The sequence below is a fragment of the Diaphorina citri genome, unplaced genomic scaffold (assembly GCF_000475195.1).
Source record: "Diaphorina citri unplaced genomic scaffold, Diaci psyllid genome assembly version 1.1 scaffold335, whole genome shotgun sequence".
Classification (NCBI taxonomy): domain Eukaryota; kingdom Metazoa; phylum Arthropoda; class Insecta; order Hemiptera; family Psyllidae; genus Diaphorina; species Diaphorina citri.
In genome coordinates this window covers 204,906-220,170 of record NW_007377770.1, presented here as the reverse complement: position 1 = coordinate 220,170, position 15,265 = coordinate 204,906, and the positions used below count along the sequence as shown (strand labels likewise).

Here is a 15,265-nt window from a genome sequence, read left to right as displayed (position 1 = left end):
GGAGATAGAGAGACTTAAGGAAAGGGAGAGATAGATACAGAGGACATTGGACAGAGAGAAAGGCGGAGGAAAAGGGAGGGAGAGAGATGGAAGGAAAGAGGGGGAGAAGGAAGAGAGAGAGAGATGGAGGGGGAAGAAAAGAGAGATTTTACCAAATTCGAGGAAACAAGACAGAGAGATCTGACGATAACGTTTTTCGACATTAATTAATTTTTGGGGCTAAAAATAATAAACAATTATTTTTGTTATGTTCTTCCATTTCGCTCATAATTGCTCCAAGAATACAAAGTATCACATTTCTTCATCCCCTCCCTCCCCTTCTCTCCCCCTCCCTCCCTCCCTCTATCTCCCCACCCCTGAAATATAAGATAATGTTATCCAGGTGGATATAGGTATAAGGTTAGAGAATTTTGAGAAAAGTCTGGCTGGGGGAATTTAAACAGGGAGTAGACCAGCTTAGTCTGGCTGGGGGACTTTAAACCAGGGAGTAGACCAACTTAGTCTGGCTGGGGGACTTTAAACAGGGAGTAAACCAACTTAGTCTGGCTGGGGTACTTTAAACAGGGAGTATACCAGCCTAATCTTTGTTAATTTAATGCCTGTTATTGTTGTGCCTGTTATAAAATCATAATTAATTTGTTCATTCTCTTCTGGTTTCAGACATTTCACACGCCCAGTTTCGGGGACGAAGACTTTGACATTCCTCAGATCCATCCCCTCCATGGACAAAACCAACCTCAACCTCAAGCCTATCACAATAGTGTAAGTAGAATATTGGTCTGACGTCACTGTATAACTTCCAAGATCTTTAACCCTTTGGTGTAAACTACAGTTTACATCAAGCATCACCAAGGGGTTAATTTAATTTGATTGAGGTTTATAACTAGCCAAAGTTTTTTTGGTGGTGTGGGTTTTACCCTCCATTCGGTAACAAGCTACCACCTTCTCACTTTATACCCTCACCCAGCCTAAGTGGGACCGTATGGGTTAACCCATATTTGGCAGTAGCTCGTGATTGCCCATCCAGATATCATCCACGCGAAACGTCAGTGATTCATCGGAACTGGTGTATTCAACGTGCTATCCCGGCCAGCTACTTTGTTAGAGGGACCTGTATCCAAAAATGCCTTGGTCTCACAGACATGGAAAGTAAAGTAATATGGTAAGCAACTCACACCAAAATGTACGAGCCTCATTGGTTTTTTTTGGACTGAAGAGGCGTTAGTGATGATAGTACGCCACATTTAAATATGGTAAGTATGGTAAATATGACAAAACAGGGTAAATATGGTAATAATATATACATGGTTTTTTTCTTCAAATGAAATGAGATTTGAAGAAAAAAACTATGAAATTTATTTTAAAGGCAGGGTAGACCTATAACCCTTGAAAAATGGAGTTGTGTCGGAAGGCATGTGATGTGTTCTAACTTCTAATCCACTCGACTCCTAAAAGCGTCCAAAGGGTTTTAATTTTAAACCCCAATCCTTCCAAAAATGCAAGGCATGTGATGTGTTCTAACTTCTAATCCACTCGACTCCTAAAAGCGTCCAAAGGGTTTTAATTTTAAACCCCAATCCTTCCAAAATTGCCTCAGTCTCACAGACATGGAAAGTAAAGTAATATGGTAAGCAACTCACACCAAAATGTACGAGCGTTATTGGTTTTTTTGGACTGAAGAGGCGTTTAATATGGTAAGCAACTCACACCAAAATGTACGAGTCAGTCTTATTGGTTTTTTTTTTTTGGACTGAAGAGGCGTTTTGGCAATCTGTTAACAGATTACCAAAAACGATTGAACCAGCACTTAGCTTGTTACTACGTTGGAACGGAAGTATTGTGCCACTTCTCGCCCAAGTGATGAAGGACAAAAGTGTTTGTGCTTTAGAATTCCATCGTTCACAAAGTTCTAAGCTTTGTCATGATCTCTTCCAGATGACGTCACTAAAACGGCCCTCCCCCGAACCCGTGGAAAGTCTGCCCAAAGTCCAAACCAAGAAACCCAAAGCTCAGAAGAAGAAAAAGAAGAAGGACCCCAACGAACCTCAGAAGTAAGTTCTGCCATAATTGATAGCTTGGAGGGATGGAGGGTAGCGTGTCTGCCTTGTAAGCGCTAAATCGCGGGTTCGATTCCCTCCCGGAAAGAACTTTATCCTAAATTGTGCCATAGTTTTCCTCCCAGATAGGTTTGGGAGCATAGCGTGTAAGCGCTAAATCGCGGGTTCGATTCCCTCCCGGAAAGAACTTTATCCTAAATTGTGCCGTAGTTTTCCTCCCAGATAGGTTTGGGAGCATAGCGTGTTAGCGCTAAATCGCGGGTTCGATTCCCTCCCGGAAAGAACTTTATCCTAAATTGTGCCGTAGTTTTCCTCCCAGATAGGTTTGGGAGCAAAGCGTGTTGATCCGACGGAATTATCACTCTGTAAAATAGATAGATAAGGTTTGTTCCTGGATCGGCTGGCTTTCCCCTATCCTCTTGTTCTTCTCCCTTCGATTGACCTCGTCTAATCCAGCCATTGTACGTAACAGATATAAAAATGGCACCGAATTGGTTTAGCCCAATATTCAATCCAGAATGACGCCAAAGTCGTGGTAGTTTCCTATTTTTCTACCAAGGGGATAGATAAGGTTTGTTCCTGGATCGGCTGGCTTTCCCCTATCCTCTTGTTCTTCTCCCTTCGATTGACCTCGTCTAATCCAGCCATTATACGTAATGGATATAAAAATGGCACCGAATTGGTTTAGCCCAATATTCAATCCAGAACGACGTCAAATTCGTGGTAGTTTCACATTTTCTACCAAGGGTACCTTCTACATACAACTAGAAATATTTCCCTAGTTTACCTGACTCGTATTTTCTGCAAATAATAATAGCAATGGATTTATTTTCTCTCTCGTATATGTATACGTATTATTCTTTTCTAATTTATTATTTTTCCTCAAAAAAAAAAAAAAAAAAAAAACATTTTGGTTTTTTAAATCAAAATTTGCATTTTTCTGGAAAACGAAAAAAAAATCCCCTTTTCTATATAGATTTATATTTTGAGTTCCGGATTATTAATATAAAAGTGTTCCCTCTTCGATTCTATTCGAAAGCTAAATATTGTAATAGAAAGTAAAAATTGGCTGAAAGACCTAAAGCACAAAAAATGGAAGATTTGATCATATTATTCACCCTATTTGGCCTTAATACCCCTTTTTTGAGTGGGTTCTAGAGTTCATTGAACTACTTTTGGGTTTGGGCATTCCCTGATTTCTAGAATTAGGTAGATATTTACCTACTATTTGCTGATTTTATGCATTGGTAGATAGATATATGTAGGTAGGTAGGCTTTTTTTTGTTATTTTATTAAATTTGAAAACGTTACTTTTCTTTTTCTTCTTCTTTTTTCAATCTCTCCTCTTTTTCCCCTTTCATCATGTCTCTTCCTTTGTGTTTTCGCAATTCCCTTTGATCTTTGTTCTCAAAAATTCAATAGAAAATAAAAGTAACATACCTTTCCTTTAAACCCCTCCCTCGGGACATCAGCATCCAAGAGGGGGAAAATGAATATTTTTTGAGGGATAAAAAATTCAAAAATAAAAAAAAGAGGGAAATACATGCTTCCTCTATCTCGCTCTTCCCCTTCCTTTATCCTTCCTTATACACATTTCCTCTTTCTCTTTTTTTTTTGTTCTCCTCATCTCCCTCTTCATCCTCCTTCTCCCCTCGTCCTCTTCTTTCCCTTCCCCCTGTTCTTTCTCCCTCTCCTCCTCTTCTTTTTTTTTGCTTGAAAAAAATAATAAAAATAAAACATAAAAAAACAGGACTAAAAAAAAATCCTATAAATCAAAACGAGGAGAATACCTAGGTATTTCATAAAATGCCTAATGTGACCTAAACTGACCAGGCAATTCGTGAAATTATTCCCATTTCACAATTTCCCTTATCTAATTTTTAACCCTTTTTCCACAAAAATCCAGCAACAGGCGATTTGACTTTCTCCTATCCTGTCTTCCTTCTCTCTTCGATTTCGGGACCATAAGACCTCCGTTCTTACTAGGAACATCACCAAACTTCTTCAAAAAAGATATCTTTTATTATATGTACCTACCTAGTCATAACTATGTATATCTGCCTCCGGCATTCTATATAATCCGTCATTCTATAGAATACCTAGGTATTTCATAAAATGCCTAATGTGACCTAAACTGACCAGGCAATTCGTGAAATTATTCCCATTTCACAATTTCCCTTATCTAATTTTTAACCCCTTTTCTACTTTTTCCTCCTCAGACCAGTGTCGGCGTACGCTCTGTTTTTCCGGGACACACAGGCCGCCATCAAGGGTCAAAATCCGAACGCCAGCTTCGGGGAAGTGTCGAAAATCGTCGCCTCCATGTGGGACTCCTTAGATGCCGATCATAAAAATGTAAGTATAGAAACACACTGGAGAAAAAAAAACTTGAATTCGTTCCAATCGCGTACTACGCCTTACAGTCAATACAGAGAATACAGACAGCCAATACAGACAAAGGAGATGCTACAGTTGATTTTAATGCGCAAGGAGCTTCGGGGAAGTGTCGAAAATCGTCGCCTCCATGTGGGACTCCTTAGATGCCGATCATAAAAATGTAAGTATAGAAACACACTGGAAAAAAAAACTTTGAATTCTTTCCAATCGCGTTCTACGCCTTACAGTCAATGTAAGTAAAAACATAACAAATTGTTTGGAGCAGGGGTGCTGATTTGCCCAACCTTTTCAGAGGAAGATCGATATAAATTTCAAGTAAAATCTGTAAAACCTCGCGATCGCCTTACCTAATGAGAGGTTTGATTTGAACCTGATCCCCAAGTTTTGAGTAATCGGGTACCTAGTTTTCCACAATTTCCTCCTCAGACCAGTGTCGGCGTACGCTCTGTTTTTCCGGGACACACAGGCCGCCATCAAGGGTCAAAATCCGAACGCCAGCTTCGGGGAAGTGTCGAAAATCGTCGCCTCCATGTGGGACTCCTTAGATGCCGATCATAAAAATGTAAGTATAGAAACGCACTGAAAAAAAAAAGAAAAAAAAACTGAATTCGTCCCAATCACGTACTACGCGTTACAGTCAATACAGAGAATACAGACAGCCAATACAGACGAAAGAGATGCTACAGTTGATTTTAATGCGCAAGACCTGGTTAGGTTAGGTTAGGTCCTATGTGGGACTCCTTAGATGCCGATCATAAAAATGTAAGTAAGAACATAACAAATTGTTTGGAGCAGGGGTGCTGATTTGCCAAACCTTTTCAGAGGAAGATCTATATAATTTTTAAGTAAAATCTGAAAAACCTTGCGATCGCCTTACCTAATGAGAGGTTTGGTTTGAACCTGATCCCTAAGTTTTGAGTAATCGGGTAGGTATGTTGAAAATGCCAGGTTCAAACACTGTTGGCCAGCCTAGTTAGCTTAGTTGGTAGAGCGTCTGCCTTGTAAGCGCTAGGCCGCGGGTTCGATTCCCGCCCGGGGCGGATTTTATCCTGATGGGATAATGTTCGTTCTCGGAACGGCTGTTTTTCTCCTATCCTGTCTTCCTTCTCTCTTCGATTTCGGGACGATAAGACTAAAACAGTTACAGTTCCCTCTGTCAAACCTCTAAAAAAAACACTGTTGGGTGTCACCTGTGCTGGTCTGCTAGGCGCGACCGATTCTTGCACTTTGAACTTTTAGAGTGTTCACGAACACGTCAGAAATTTGCCATCAATTCATCTAATTTTGACGTAAACGACATGAGGCTCTACCATTTATCAAACGAAAGTTCAAAGAAATTCTTTCAAGTCTTCCACAGTTGGTTTCTATATGCGTATGCCCCTTAAAATCCTATAATACCCAAGTAACCAAAATAGGATTCTATATGAGTAGAACCCACTTAGAATTCGGGTAGAAAAGAGGTTAGGATCGGATTATCTGATGACAACACTGTGTTTCTATTAAAATATTTTTTTTTAAAGCGCATTTTAGGCAGGCCCTCTTTTTTAGAACAAGGTGATACAAGACTCCTATTACAGCCTACATTTAGATGACTGATGCCTTGTTGATTGATCAAATATTACAATTTTCACAAAAAAAAAAGAGGAAAAACAATTCCGCCTCTTTTTTAGAACAAGGTGATACAAGACTCCTATTACAGCCTACATTTAGATGACTGATGCCTTGTTGATTGATCAAATATTACAACTTTCACTAAAAAAAAAAGAGGAAAAACAATCGAAGTCGGAATTACGAACACGTCAGAAATTTGCCATCAATTCATCTAATTTTGACGTAAACGACATGAGGCTCTACCATTTATCAAACGAAAGTTCAAAGTGTGAATGGTTACTAGGTCACTACCAGTTCCTATTGTTTGATGATAACCTCTAGGGGTAAACAATAATTATATTACCTAAAACCATTATAATAGGGAAAAAACAATACGAAATTTGACGCACTGACAATATTGCTGTAGTCAATACTGAGTGGGAAGATGAATATTGTAGCAATGAGTGCTGTATTAAACACTGCACGTAAGTATGAATATAGCAATAGTCACATATGTAGCAAAATACAGAAGAAGAAAAAAGAAATTCAGCCCAGTGGGTTTTACATTAGGGCTGTACATCGGAAGTTCTGGCTTCAACTCAGTATAAAATGATTTTTTTTTTCTCTGTACGTGGAATTCGGTACCGCCCGCTTTGACCCTGAGGCTCAAAATACTTTTGGCCCTGAGGCTCAAAATACTTTTGGCCCTGAGGCTCAAAATACTTTTGGCCCTGAGGCTCAAAATACTTTTGGCCTTCGAATCCGGAGGTTGGTGGTTCGAGTCCAAGTCAATGGTTGGGATCAAATCCGGGACTTTATAAAGATGCCATAAAAGGAGAAGTCAACTTGCCCTCTGTCTCTCCTCTCTTTCTCCCTCTCTCGCCCTCTCTCTCTCTCTCTCCCTTCTCTCTCTCTCTCCCTTCTCTCTCTCCCTCTCCCAATTTACACATTCATTCTTCTCAGTGAAAATAATATCCGTTTTTATTTTTATTAAAAAATAAAAAGAGAGAGAAAAAAATAAAGTACAGCGTACGAGAAAGAGAGAGAACGAGAAATAAATAAAGAGAGCGAGAGAAAGGCAGAGAGAGAAGAAAATATAAAAAAATGGAATAATGATAAAAATGGAATAAAAAAAACGGGAAATTTATATGAACATAACTTTTTGTTGGAAAATGAAATAACAAGAGAAAAACAGAGAGAGAGGAGGGGAGGGGAGAGGGAAATAGGTACATTTTCTAGTTTTACAAGGTAGGTACTTACCTACATACCTACCTAGTTGGGAGATAAGATCTTTTTAGCTAGGTAGGTATAGGAACTCGTACAATATATTACAGATTAGGTAGGTAGATACTTGGATAGAACGAAGATAGAGAGAAGAAAATAGGTAGCTGGTACCTACATTATAAAATGTAGTTCTATCAAAACAGTATTAATCGTTACTTCAGCGATCAGTAGCTCATAGTTATTCATCACCATCAGCTCTGTCTTTGATTCGACCATGTACAATAGATCAGTTGCGCTTACTTGGGTGATGTTTCAAAGTCATAGAGCAGGAAAAATGAGGACCAACGGAATTTTTCTTTTTCTTCTACGACTTCTAGATACCGAGATAAATCGATTTAAAAAATACCGGTAAATCGGGTAGACGCCTAATTTTAGAGATAGCATCTTTTTTTTCTATTTTGATATTATTAGATAGAAGATACATATGAACTTACCCCAATTAAACCACTTCTCATTACAGGTGTACAAAAAGAAAACGGAAGCCGCCAAAAAGGACTACCTGAAAGCTTTGGCGGCCTACAGGGCGAGTTTAGTGTCTAAGGTACGTAACCCAAGAGGAAAATAGGTACATTTTCTAGTTTTACAAGGTAAGGTACCTACATACCTACCTAGTTGGGAGATAAAATCTTCTTAGCTAGGTAGGTATAGGAACTCAGAGGAAAATAGGTACATTTTCTAGTTTTACAAGGTAAGGTACCTACATACCTACCTAGTTGGGAGATAAAATCTTCTTAGCTAGGTATAGGTATAGGAACTCGTAGGTACATATTACAGATTAGGTAGGTAGATAGAAGGAAGATAGAGAGAAGAAAATAGGTAGGTATGTAGGTACCTACATTATAAAATGTAGGTAGTTAGGCACCTACCTACTTGGGAGATACTTCAGCGATCAGTAGCTCATAGTTATTCATCACCATCAGCTCTGTCTTTGATTCGACCATGTACAATAGATCAGTTGCGCTTACTTGGGTGATGTTTCAAAGTCATAGAGCAGGAAAAATGAGGACCAACGGAATTTTTCTTTTTCTTCTACGACTTCTAGATACCGAGATAAATCGATTTAAAAAATACCGGTAAATCGGGTAGACGCCTAATTTTAGATATAGCATCTTTTTTCTTCTATTTTGATATTATTAGATACAAGATACATATAAACTTACCCCAATAAAATCTCTTCTCATTACAGGTGTACAAAAAGAAAACGGAAGCCGCCAAAAAGGACTACCTGAAAGCATTGGCGGCCTACAGGGCGAGTTTAGTGTCTAAGGTACGTAACCCTATATTTTTAGTCGGGCCACCTGATGAATTGTTTGACAGAGATTTACCGTCAGTATATGTGTAACGGTCCTTTTTTTTCAAGAGGTTTGACAGAGGGAACTGTAACTGCTATGGTCTTATCGTCCCGAAATCGAAGAGAGAAGGAAGACAGGATAGAAGAAAGCCAGCCGTTCCGAGAACGAACATTATCTAGACTAATCACACCTATCTCTTCCTTTTCCCCTATAGGGTGCAGGTGAGGGTGGAGACCAGAGCATGTACAACGCCCCGGGAGGGGTAGGAGGCACCGGGGGTGGGGGAGGAGGGGGTGCACCTTTAACGTCAGTATATGTGTAACGGTCCTTTTTTTTCAAGAGGTTTGACAGAGGGAACTGTAACTGCTATGGTCTTATCGTCCCGAAAGCGAAGAGAAAAGGAAGCCAGGATAGAAGAAAGCCAGCCGTTCCGAGAACGAACATTATCTAGACTAATCACACCTATTTCTTCCTTTTCCCCCATAGGGTGCAGGTGAGGGTGGAGACCAGAGCATGTACAACGCCCCGGGAGGGGTAGGAGGCACCGGGGGTGGGGGAGGAGGGGGTGCACCCTCCCCCTATCCCAGCTACGGGGTGGGAGGCTATTCCGGCTACTCGCCACCCGCCAACATGTCCTCCCCTCCCTTACATCAGCAGAGCTCGAAACCCCCCACGATGACCTCGCTGCAACAGCCCCAACCACAGCCCCAGGATCCTAACTCGTATAACTCGTCGGTAAGTAGAATACAACAGCCCCAACTTAGTAGAATACAACGGGAATACAACGGCCTAAACTTAGTGGAATACAACAGCGGGGTGCACCCTCCCCCTATCCCAGCTACGGGGTGGGAGGCTATTCCGGCTACTCGCCACCCGCCAACATGTCCTCCCCTCCCTTACACCAGCAGAGCTCGAAACCCCCCACGATGACCTCGCTGCAACAGCCCCAACCACAGCCCCAAGATCCTAACTCGTATAACTCGTCGGTAAGTAGAATACAACAGCCCCAACTTAGTAGAATACAACGGCCTAAACTTAGTAGAATACAACGGCCCCAGCTAAGAAAAAGGAATAAATTAAAATATTTGAAGAAAAAAATGAGTTGGAAGTTTTAAACTCTAAAGGCCGAAGGACCTTTTGGGTTTTGTAGGCTCATAGGCCAAATGTTCACTGGGCCTTTAGAGGTTAACTTGAAGATTTTAATTCAGTCTGTCGATCGTATATTTATCTATTCCGCGATCAACTCTCAAATGGTGAATCCGATTTTTATTTGAAAAAAAAAAAAAAAAAATGAGTTGGAAGTTTTAAACTCTAAAGGCCGAAGGACCTTTTGGGTTTTGTAGGCTTATAGGCCAAATGTTCACTGGGTCTTTAGAGGTTAACTTGAGGATTTTAATTCAATCGGTCGATCGTATATTTATCTATTCCGCGATCAACTCTCAAAAATGGTGCATCCGATTTTGATGAAAATTTGACAAAAATGTTTCGGAGCAAATTTTTGTTTTTGGATTTTGGATATGTACTATGGATATGGACTAATCCTGGTCTTTTGCTTTCTCTTCTATTCACAGCAAATCCTAAATAACCACTTAAACTCTCAGCAAGCATCTCAGCAGTCTCAACAAGTGCAATCTCAACAATCACTCCAACAAATAGTGATGATAGTACGCCACATTTAAATATGGTAAGTATGGTCAGTGTAAATATGGCAATATATGGATAGCAACAACTCTAGCAATAGCAACAACACTAGCAACCTACATACCAGTGACGATAGTGATGATAGTACGCCACATTTAAATATGGTAAGTATGGTCAGTGTAAATATGGTCAGTGTAAATATGGCAATATATGGATAGCAACAACTCTAGCAATAACAACAACACTAGCAACCTACATACCAGTGACGATAGTGATGATAGTACGCCACATTTAAATATGGTAAGTATGGTAAAAATGACAAAATATGGATAGCAACAACACTAGCAAACTACATACCAGTGACGATAGTGATGATATTACGCCACATTTAAATATGGTAAGTATGGTAAATATGACAAAATATGGATAGCAACAACACTAGCAAACTACATACCAGTGACGATAGTGATGATATTACGCCACATTTAAATATGGTAAGTATGGTAAATATGACAAAATATGGATAGCAACAACACTTAGAGTGTTCGGACTGCGAGAGTAGAGAGACTTTTCAGTCCTATGCTGGCAGTTTGAACAAGGTAGGTATATTCTATTCTAACGTTCAGTCGTCCTTGTCAAAAAAAAAAGTAGATGAATCTATATGTAGAATGAAGATGAAGAACCTGAAGAGGTATCTTACATACCTATCTACATACCTACATGTTTTCTCATATTAAATTTCTTCCCCCTTCCTTCATACCCTCCTTCTCCTTCTCCTCCCCCTTCTCATTCTTCTTTTTCCTTCATATTAATTTTCCTAGAGAGTTTTTTTTTATCATCACAAAGAAGAAAAAAAATTCACATACGTAAGAAAAGAATCGAAAATGAAAGAGAGAGAGAGAATTAAATAAATAAAAGAGAGGAAAAAAATGGCAGAGAGAGAAAAATTCAAATGAAATAAAAATGTTATTTTAAATTATTAAAATGGGATGTGAAATGAAAGGAAAAAGAAAAAAAGAAATAAGAAAAAAAGAAAATGAAAAAGTAGAAGATTAGGTAGCAATAGTCACATATGTAGCAAAATACAGAAGAAGAAGAAGAAGCAAGAAATTCAGCCCAGTGGGTTTTACATTAGGGCTGTACATCGGAAGTCCTGGCTTCAACTCAGTATAAAATGATTTTTTTTTCTCTGTACGTGGAATTCGGTACCGCCCGCTTTGACCCTAAGGCTCAAAATACTTTTGGCCTTCGAATCTGGAGGTTGGTGGTTCGAGTCCAAGTCAATGGTTGGGATCAAATCCGGGACTTTTTAAAGATGCCATAAAAGGAGAAGCCAACTTGCCCTCTGTCTCTCCTCTCTTTCTCCCTCTCTCTCTCTCTCTCTCTCTCTCTCTCTCTCTCTTTCTCTCTCTCTCTCCCTCTCTCTCAATTTACACATTCATTCTTCTCAGTGAAAATAACTCCCTCTCCCTCCCTCTCTCTCTCTTCCTCTCTCTCTCCCTCTCCCTCTCTCCTCTCTCCCTCTCTCTTCTCTCTCGCCCTCTCTCCCTCTCTCAATTTACACATTCATTCTTCTCAGTGAAAATAATATCCGTTTTTATTTTTATTAAAAAATAAAAAGAGAGAAAAAAATGAAGTACAGCGTACGAGAAAGAGAGAGAACGAGAAATAAATAAAGAGAGCGAGAGAAGGGCAGAGAGAGAAGAAAATATAAAAAAATGGAATAATAATAAAAATGGAATAAAAAAAACGGGAAATTTATATGAACATAACTTTTTGTTGGAAAATAAAATAACAAGAGAGAGAGAGAGAGAGAGAGAGGAGGGGAGGGGAGAGGAAAATTTCAAAGAGTGAATGGTTACTAGGTCACTACCAGTTCCTATTGTTTGATGATAACCTCTAGGGGTAAACAATAATTATATTACCTAAACCATTATAATAGGGAAAAAACAATACGAAATTTGACGCACTTTAATAATAATATTAATTAAGAAGAAAAAAATTGTTATTTATTGGATAAAGGTAGGTAAATCATTTTATAAATGTTCACTGTTTTTTCGTTTCTCAGTTAGTTAAGTTCGCGGAGTTCGTGAATGTTCACTGTGATAAAAGTTTTCTGAAGACGGGATCGAAAATCGAAACGTCCGAAAAATACAAGGTACGTGCCATCTTCTAAGTTCATGTACCCTTACCATACCTGCATTGTGTATCAGGAATAGTTCAATTCCTGAGTTCCTGACTAACCTCAAACTCAATATCAATATGCACTGCAATAAAGAAAAAAATAAATATCTGACTTGTTTCCTTATTTCACGTTTGTCTTTTGTTGACAGAAAATACTAAATAACTCAAGTGGTTGGATCTCATCAGTCTCTACAAGTGGAATATCAGCCCAGCAACAACAAACACAACACAAATCCAGAAAAGATTTCTTCCACATAAATATGGAAAGTGCTAGTTCGATGTCCGATCTTATTTCACGTTTGTCTTTTGTTGACAGAAAATACTAAATAACTCAAGTGGTTGGATCTCATCAGTCTCTACAAGTGGAATATCAGCGCAGCAACAACAAACACAACACAAATCCAGAAAAGATTTCTTCCACATAAATATGGAAAGTGCTAGTTCGATGTCCGAATATCAAAAATTAATTAATTTTATAAAAGTAGGAAAATTAGATTTGTATTTTGTAATTTCCATGCCGCGTACTAGATCCACTGCCTTGCATTTATGTTTATCTCAAGGACCAGAAATTAATGGACAAATATGCCATCCAATGAATAGCGGAATTTTCGCCAGGTCTCAGAATCCTGAATTTCGGTTCAACGATTTCAGAGATTCCATAGTGAATATCTCCGTGGAAGAAGTTTCTTCCAGGATTAATAAAATAGTAACTCCAGTTATCCAACAATATGGAAATGCAAAATTTGTCGTTAATGAACATGCCAAGTTTTTAACCCCGGAGCACCTTCCCTTTTTATTAGATATATCTAAGAATTTTATATTTTCCATTAGAGATCCTAGGATTCAATTTTTATCTCATATGATCAGAGTTATTAATGAGTGCTTTCTGGAGGATAACTCAAAAGATGAGAAATGCTTTGGAGCAGAAGATATAATAATGTTTTTAAAAGCTTATTGTGTCTCCTCACAAGAATTAGAACAAAAATTAAATGAAACTATAACGCAAAAGAAAATCAAGATCTACAAAGGCGATATATGGCATAAATATACAGGAGGCCACGAATCTTCGTCACCCAAGACACCAGTGGTTGATATATTTATTCGGGTTTTCTTGTTCCTTCTCAAAGAAATCGAAGTAACATGGGATAATACAACCAATACATTAGAGTATCTCCTGCATTCTCCGCAAGAGATAAAATTACTATCCGTGGATAGCGAAATGTTTGTAAAAGATCCGTTTACGGTTGTTCAGAATATTACTACTCAGATAAAAGGAATAGGGTTTTCTGAACAAATGGTAACTAAATGGAATAAAGATACGAGAAAAAAATTTGTTTGCTTCATCTATCCTAAAGAGGAAGAAAAGAATAACGCGTGGAGTGGCCCCGCTATAAATAGCACACAAATTACCAATAAGAATGACAGCACCAGAGGAATACTACTAGACCCAAAGGAAGTGCCTGAATCCTTGGGCAAATTACTTCTTAAAGCTGATGAAATATACAAGGCTGTGCTTAAATACAGCGTAGTTTGAATTAAATGAATAAATAAGTAAATACAGTCAGCCCCATTGGGGCTGACTTAAGAGGACAAGTTGAGGAGCCGGTTTGGATTCCAGCAAAAATTACTTAAATTACATTTACGTACCCTCTATAATGAATAGGTAATATATATATTATTGTACCTACTGGAATTTTGTTATAATTTATTTATAAGTTCTTTCTCTAATAAAAAATGGATTTTATCCTACAAAGGCGAAACTTTTTTTATTTCATTTCAGCTTACCTACTTTTTAAATTCCTTAGGTACCTACCTATCAATCTCTATCAAGCCCTCAAAAGTCATTTGATTCCATTTTAAATTTATAATTTATTTATAAGTTCTTTCTCTAATAAAAAATGGATTTTATCCTACAAAGGCGAAACTTTTTTCATTTCATTTCAGCTTACCTACTTTTTAAATTCCTTAGGTACCTACCTATCAATCTCTGTCAAGCCCTCAGAAGTCATTTGATTCTATTTTAAATGGGAAATTGGGGAGGAGGGGGTGCACCCTCCCCCTATCCCAGCTACGGGGTGGGAGGCTATTCCGGCTACTCGCCACCCGCCAACATGTCCTCCCCTCCCTTACACCAGCAGAGCTCGAAACCCCCCACGATGACCTCGCTGCAACAGCCCCAACCACAGCCCCAAGATCCTAACTCGTATAACTCGTCGGTAAGTAGAATACAACAGCCCCAACTTAGTAGAATACAACGGCCTAAACTTAGTAGAATACAACGGCCCCAGCTAAGAAAAAGGAATAAATTAAAATATTTGAAGAAAAAAATGAGTTGGAAGTTTTAAACTCTAAAGGCCGAAGGACCTTTTGGGTTTTGTAGGCTTATAGGCCAAATGTTCACTGGGTCTTTAGAGGTTAACTTGAGGATTTTAATTCAATCGGTCGATCGTATATTTATCTATTCCGCGATCAACTCTCAAATGGTGAATCCGATTTTGATGAAAATTTGACAAAAATGTTTCGGAGCAAATTTTTGTTTTTGGATTTTGGATATGTACTATGGATATGGACTAATCCTGGTCTTTTGCTTTCTCTTCTATTCACAGCAAATCCTAAATAACCACTTAAACTCTCAGCAAGCATCTCAGCAGTCTCAACAAGTGCAATCTCAACAATCACTCCAACAACAACAGCAGCAACAACAACAACAACAAATATCAATTAACAATAACTCATACATTCACCAAGTTTCTCCTCATCAGATGCCCAGGGGCTACTACTAAACAACTACAACTTACTGTTTCCCCTTACCATGTAGTT

General features: G+C 38.7%; 2 protein-coding genes across 3 annotated transcripts in view; both read left to right on the top strand.

The window, feature by feature from the left end:
- The window catches only part of LOC103507694 (TOX high mobility group box family member 4), a 29,195-nt gene that overhangs the window by 9,907 nt on the left and 4,023 nt on the right, over positions 1 to 15,265 (top strand). Inside the window, exons 7-13 of the mRNA XM_026822494.1 lie at positions 1,936 to 2,051; positions 4,277 to 4,412; positions 7,789 to 7,869; positions 9,107 to 9,355; positions 10,192 to 10,288; positions 14,486 to 14,661; positions 15,052 to 15,226. Coding sequence (XP_026678295.1) covers positions 1,936 to 2,051; positions 4,277 to 4,412; positions 7,789 to 7,869; positions 9,107 to 9,355; positions 10,192 to 10,288; positions 14,486 to 14,661; positions 15,052 to 15,226 — 1,030 coding nt within the window. The remainder of the gene's footprint in view (positions 1 to 1,935; positions 2,052 to 4,276; positions 4,413 to 7,788; positions 7,870 to 9,106; positions 9,356 to 10,191; positions 10,289 to 14,485; positions 14,662 to 15,051; positions 15,227 to 15,265) is intronic.
- LOC113466802 lies at positions 12,207 to 14,196 on the top strand. 2 transcript variants are annotated; one of them, XR_003391091.1, is made up of 2 exons: positions 12,207 to 12,419; positions 12,595 to 12,687. XR_003391091.1 is itself a non-coding variant. In XM_026822497.1 (2 exons), the coding sequence occupies exon 2, from the start codon at positions 12,873 to 12,875 to the stop codon at positions 13,977 to 13,979; it is 1,107 nt and encodes a 368-aa protein (XP_026678298.1). In that variant the 5' UTR covers positions 12,222 to 12,419; positions 12,762 to 12,872; the 3' UTR covers positions 13,980 to 14,196. The 2 variants fall into 2 exon arrangements, 1 of the variants encoding a protein (XP_026678298.1); XM_026822497.1 differs by lacking the exon at positions 12,595 to 12,687 and adding an exon at positions 12,762 to 14,196 and having other exon boundaries at positions 12,222 to 12,419.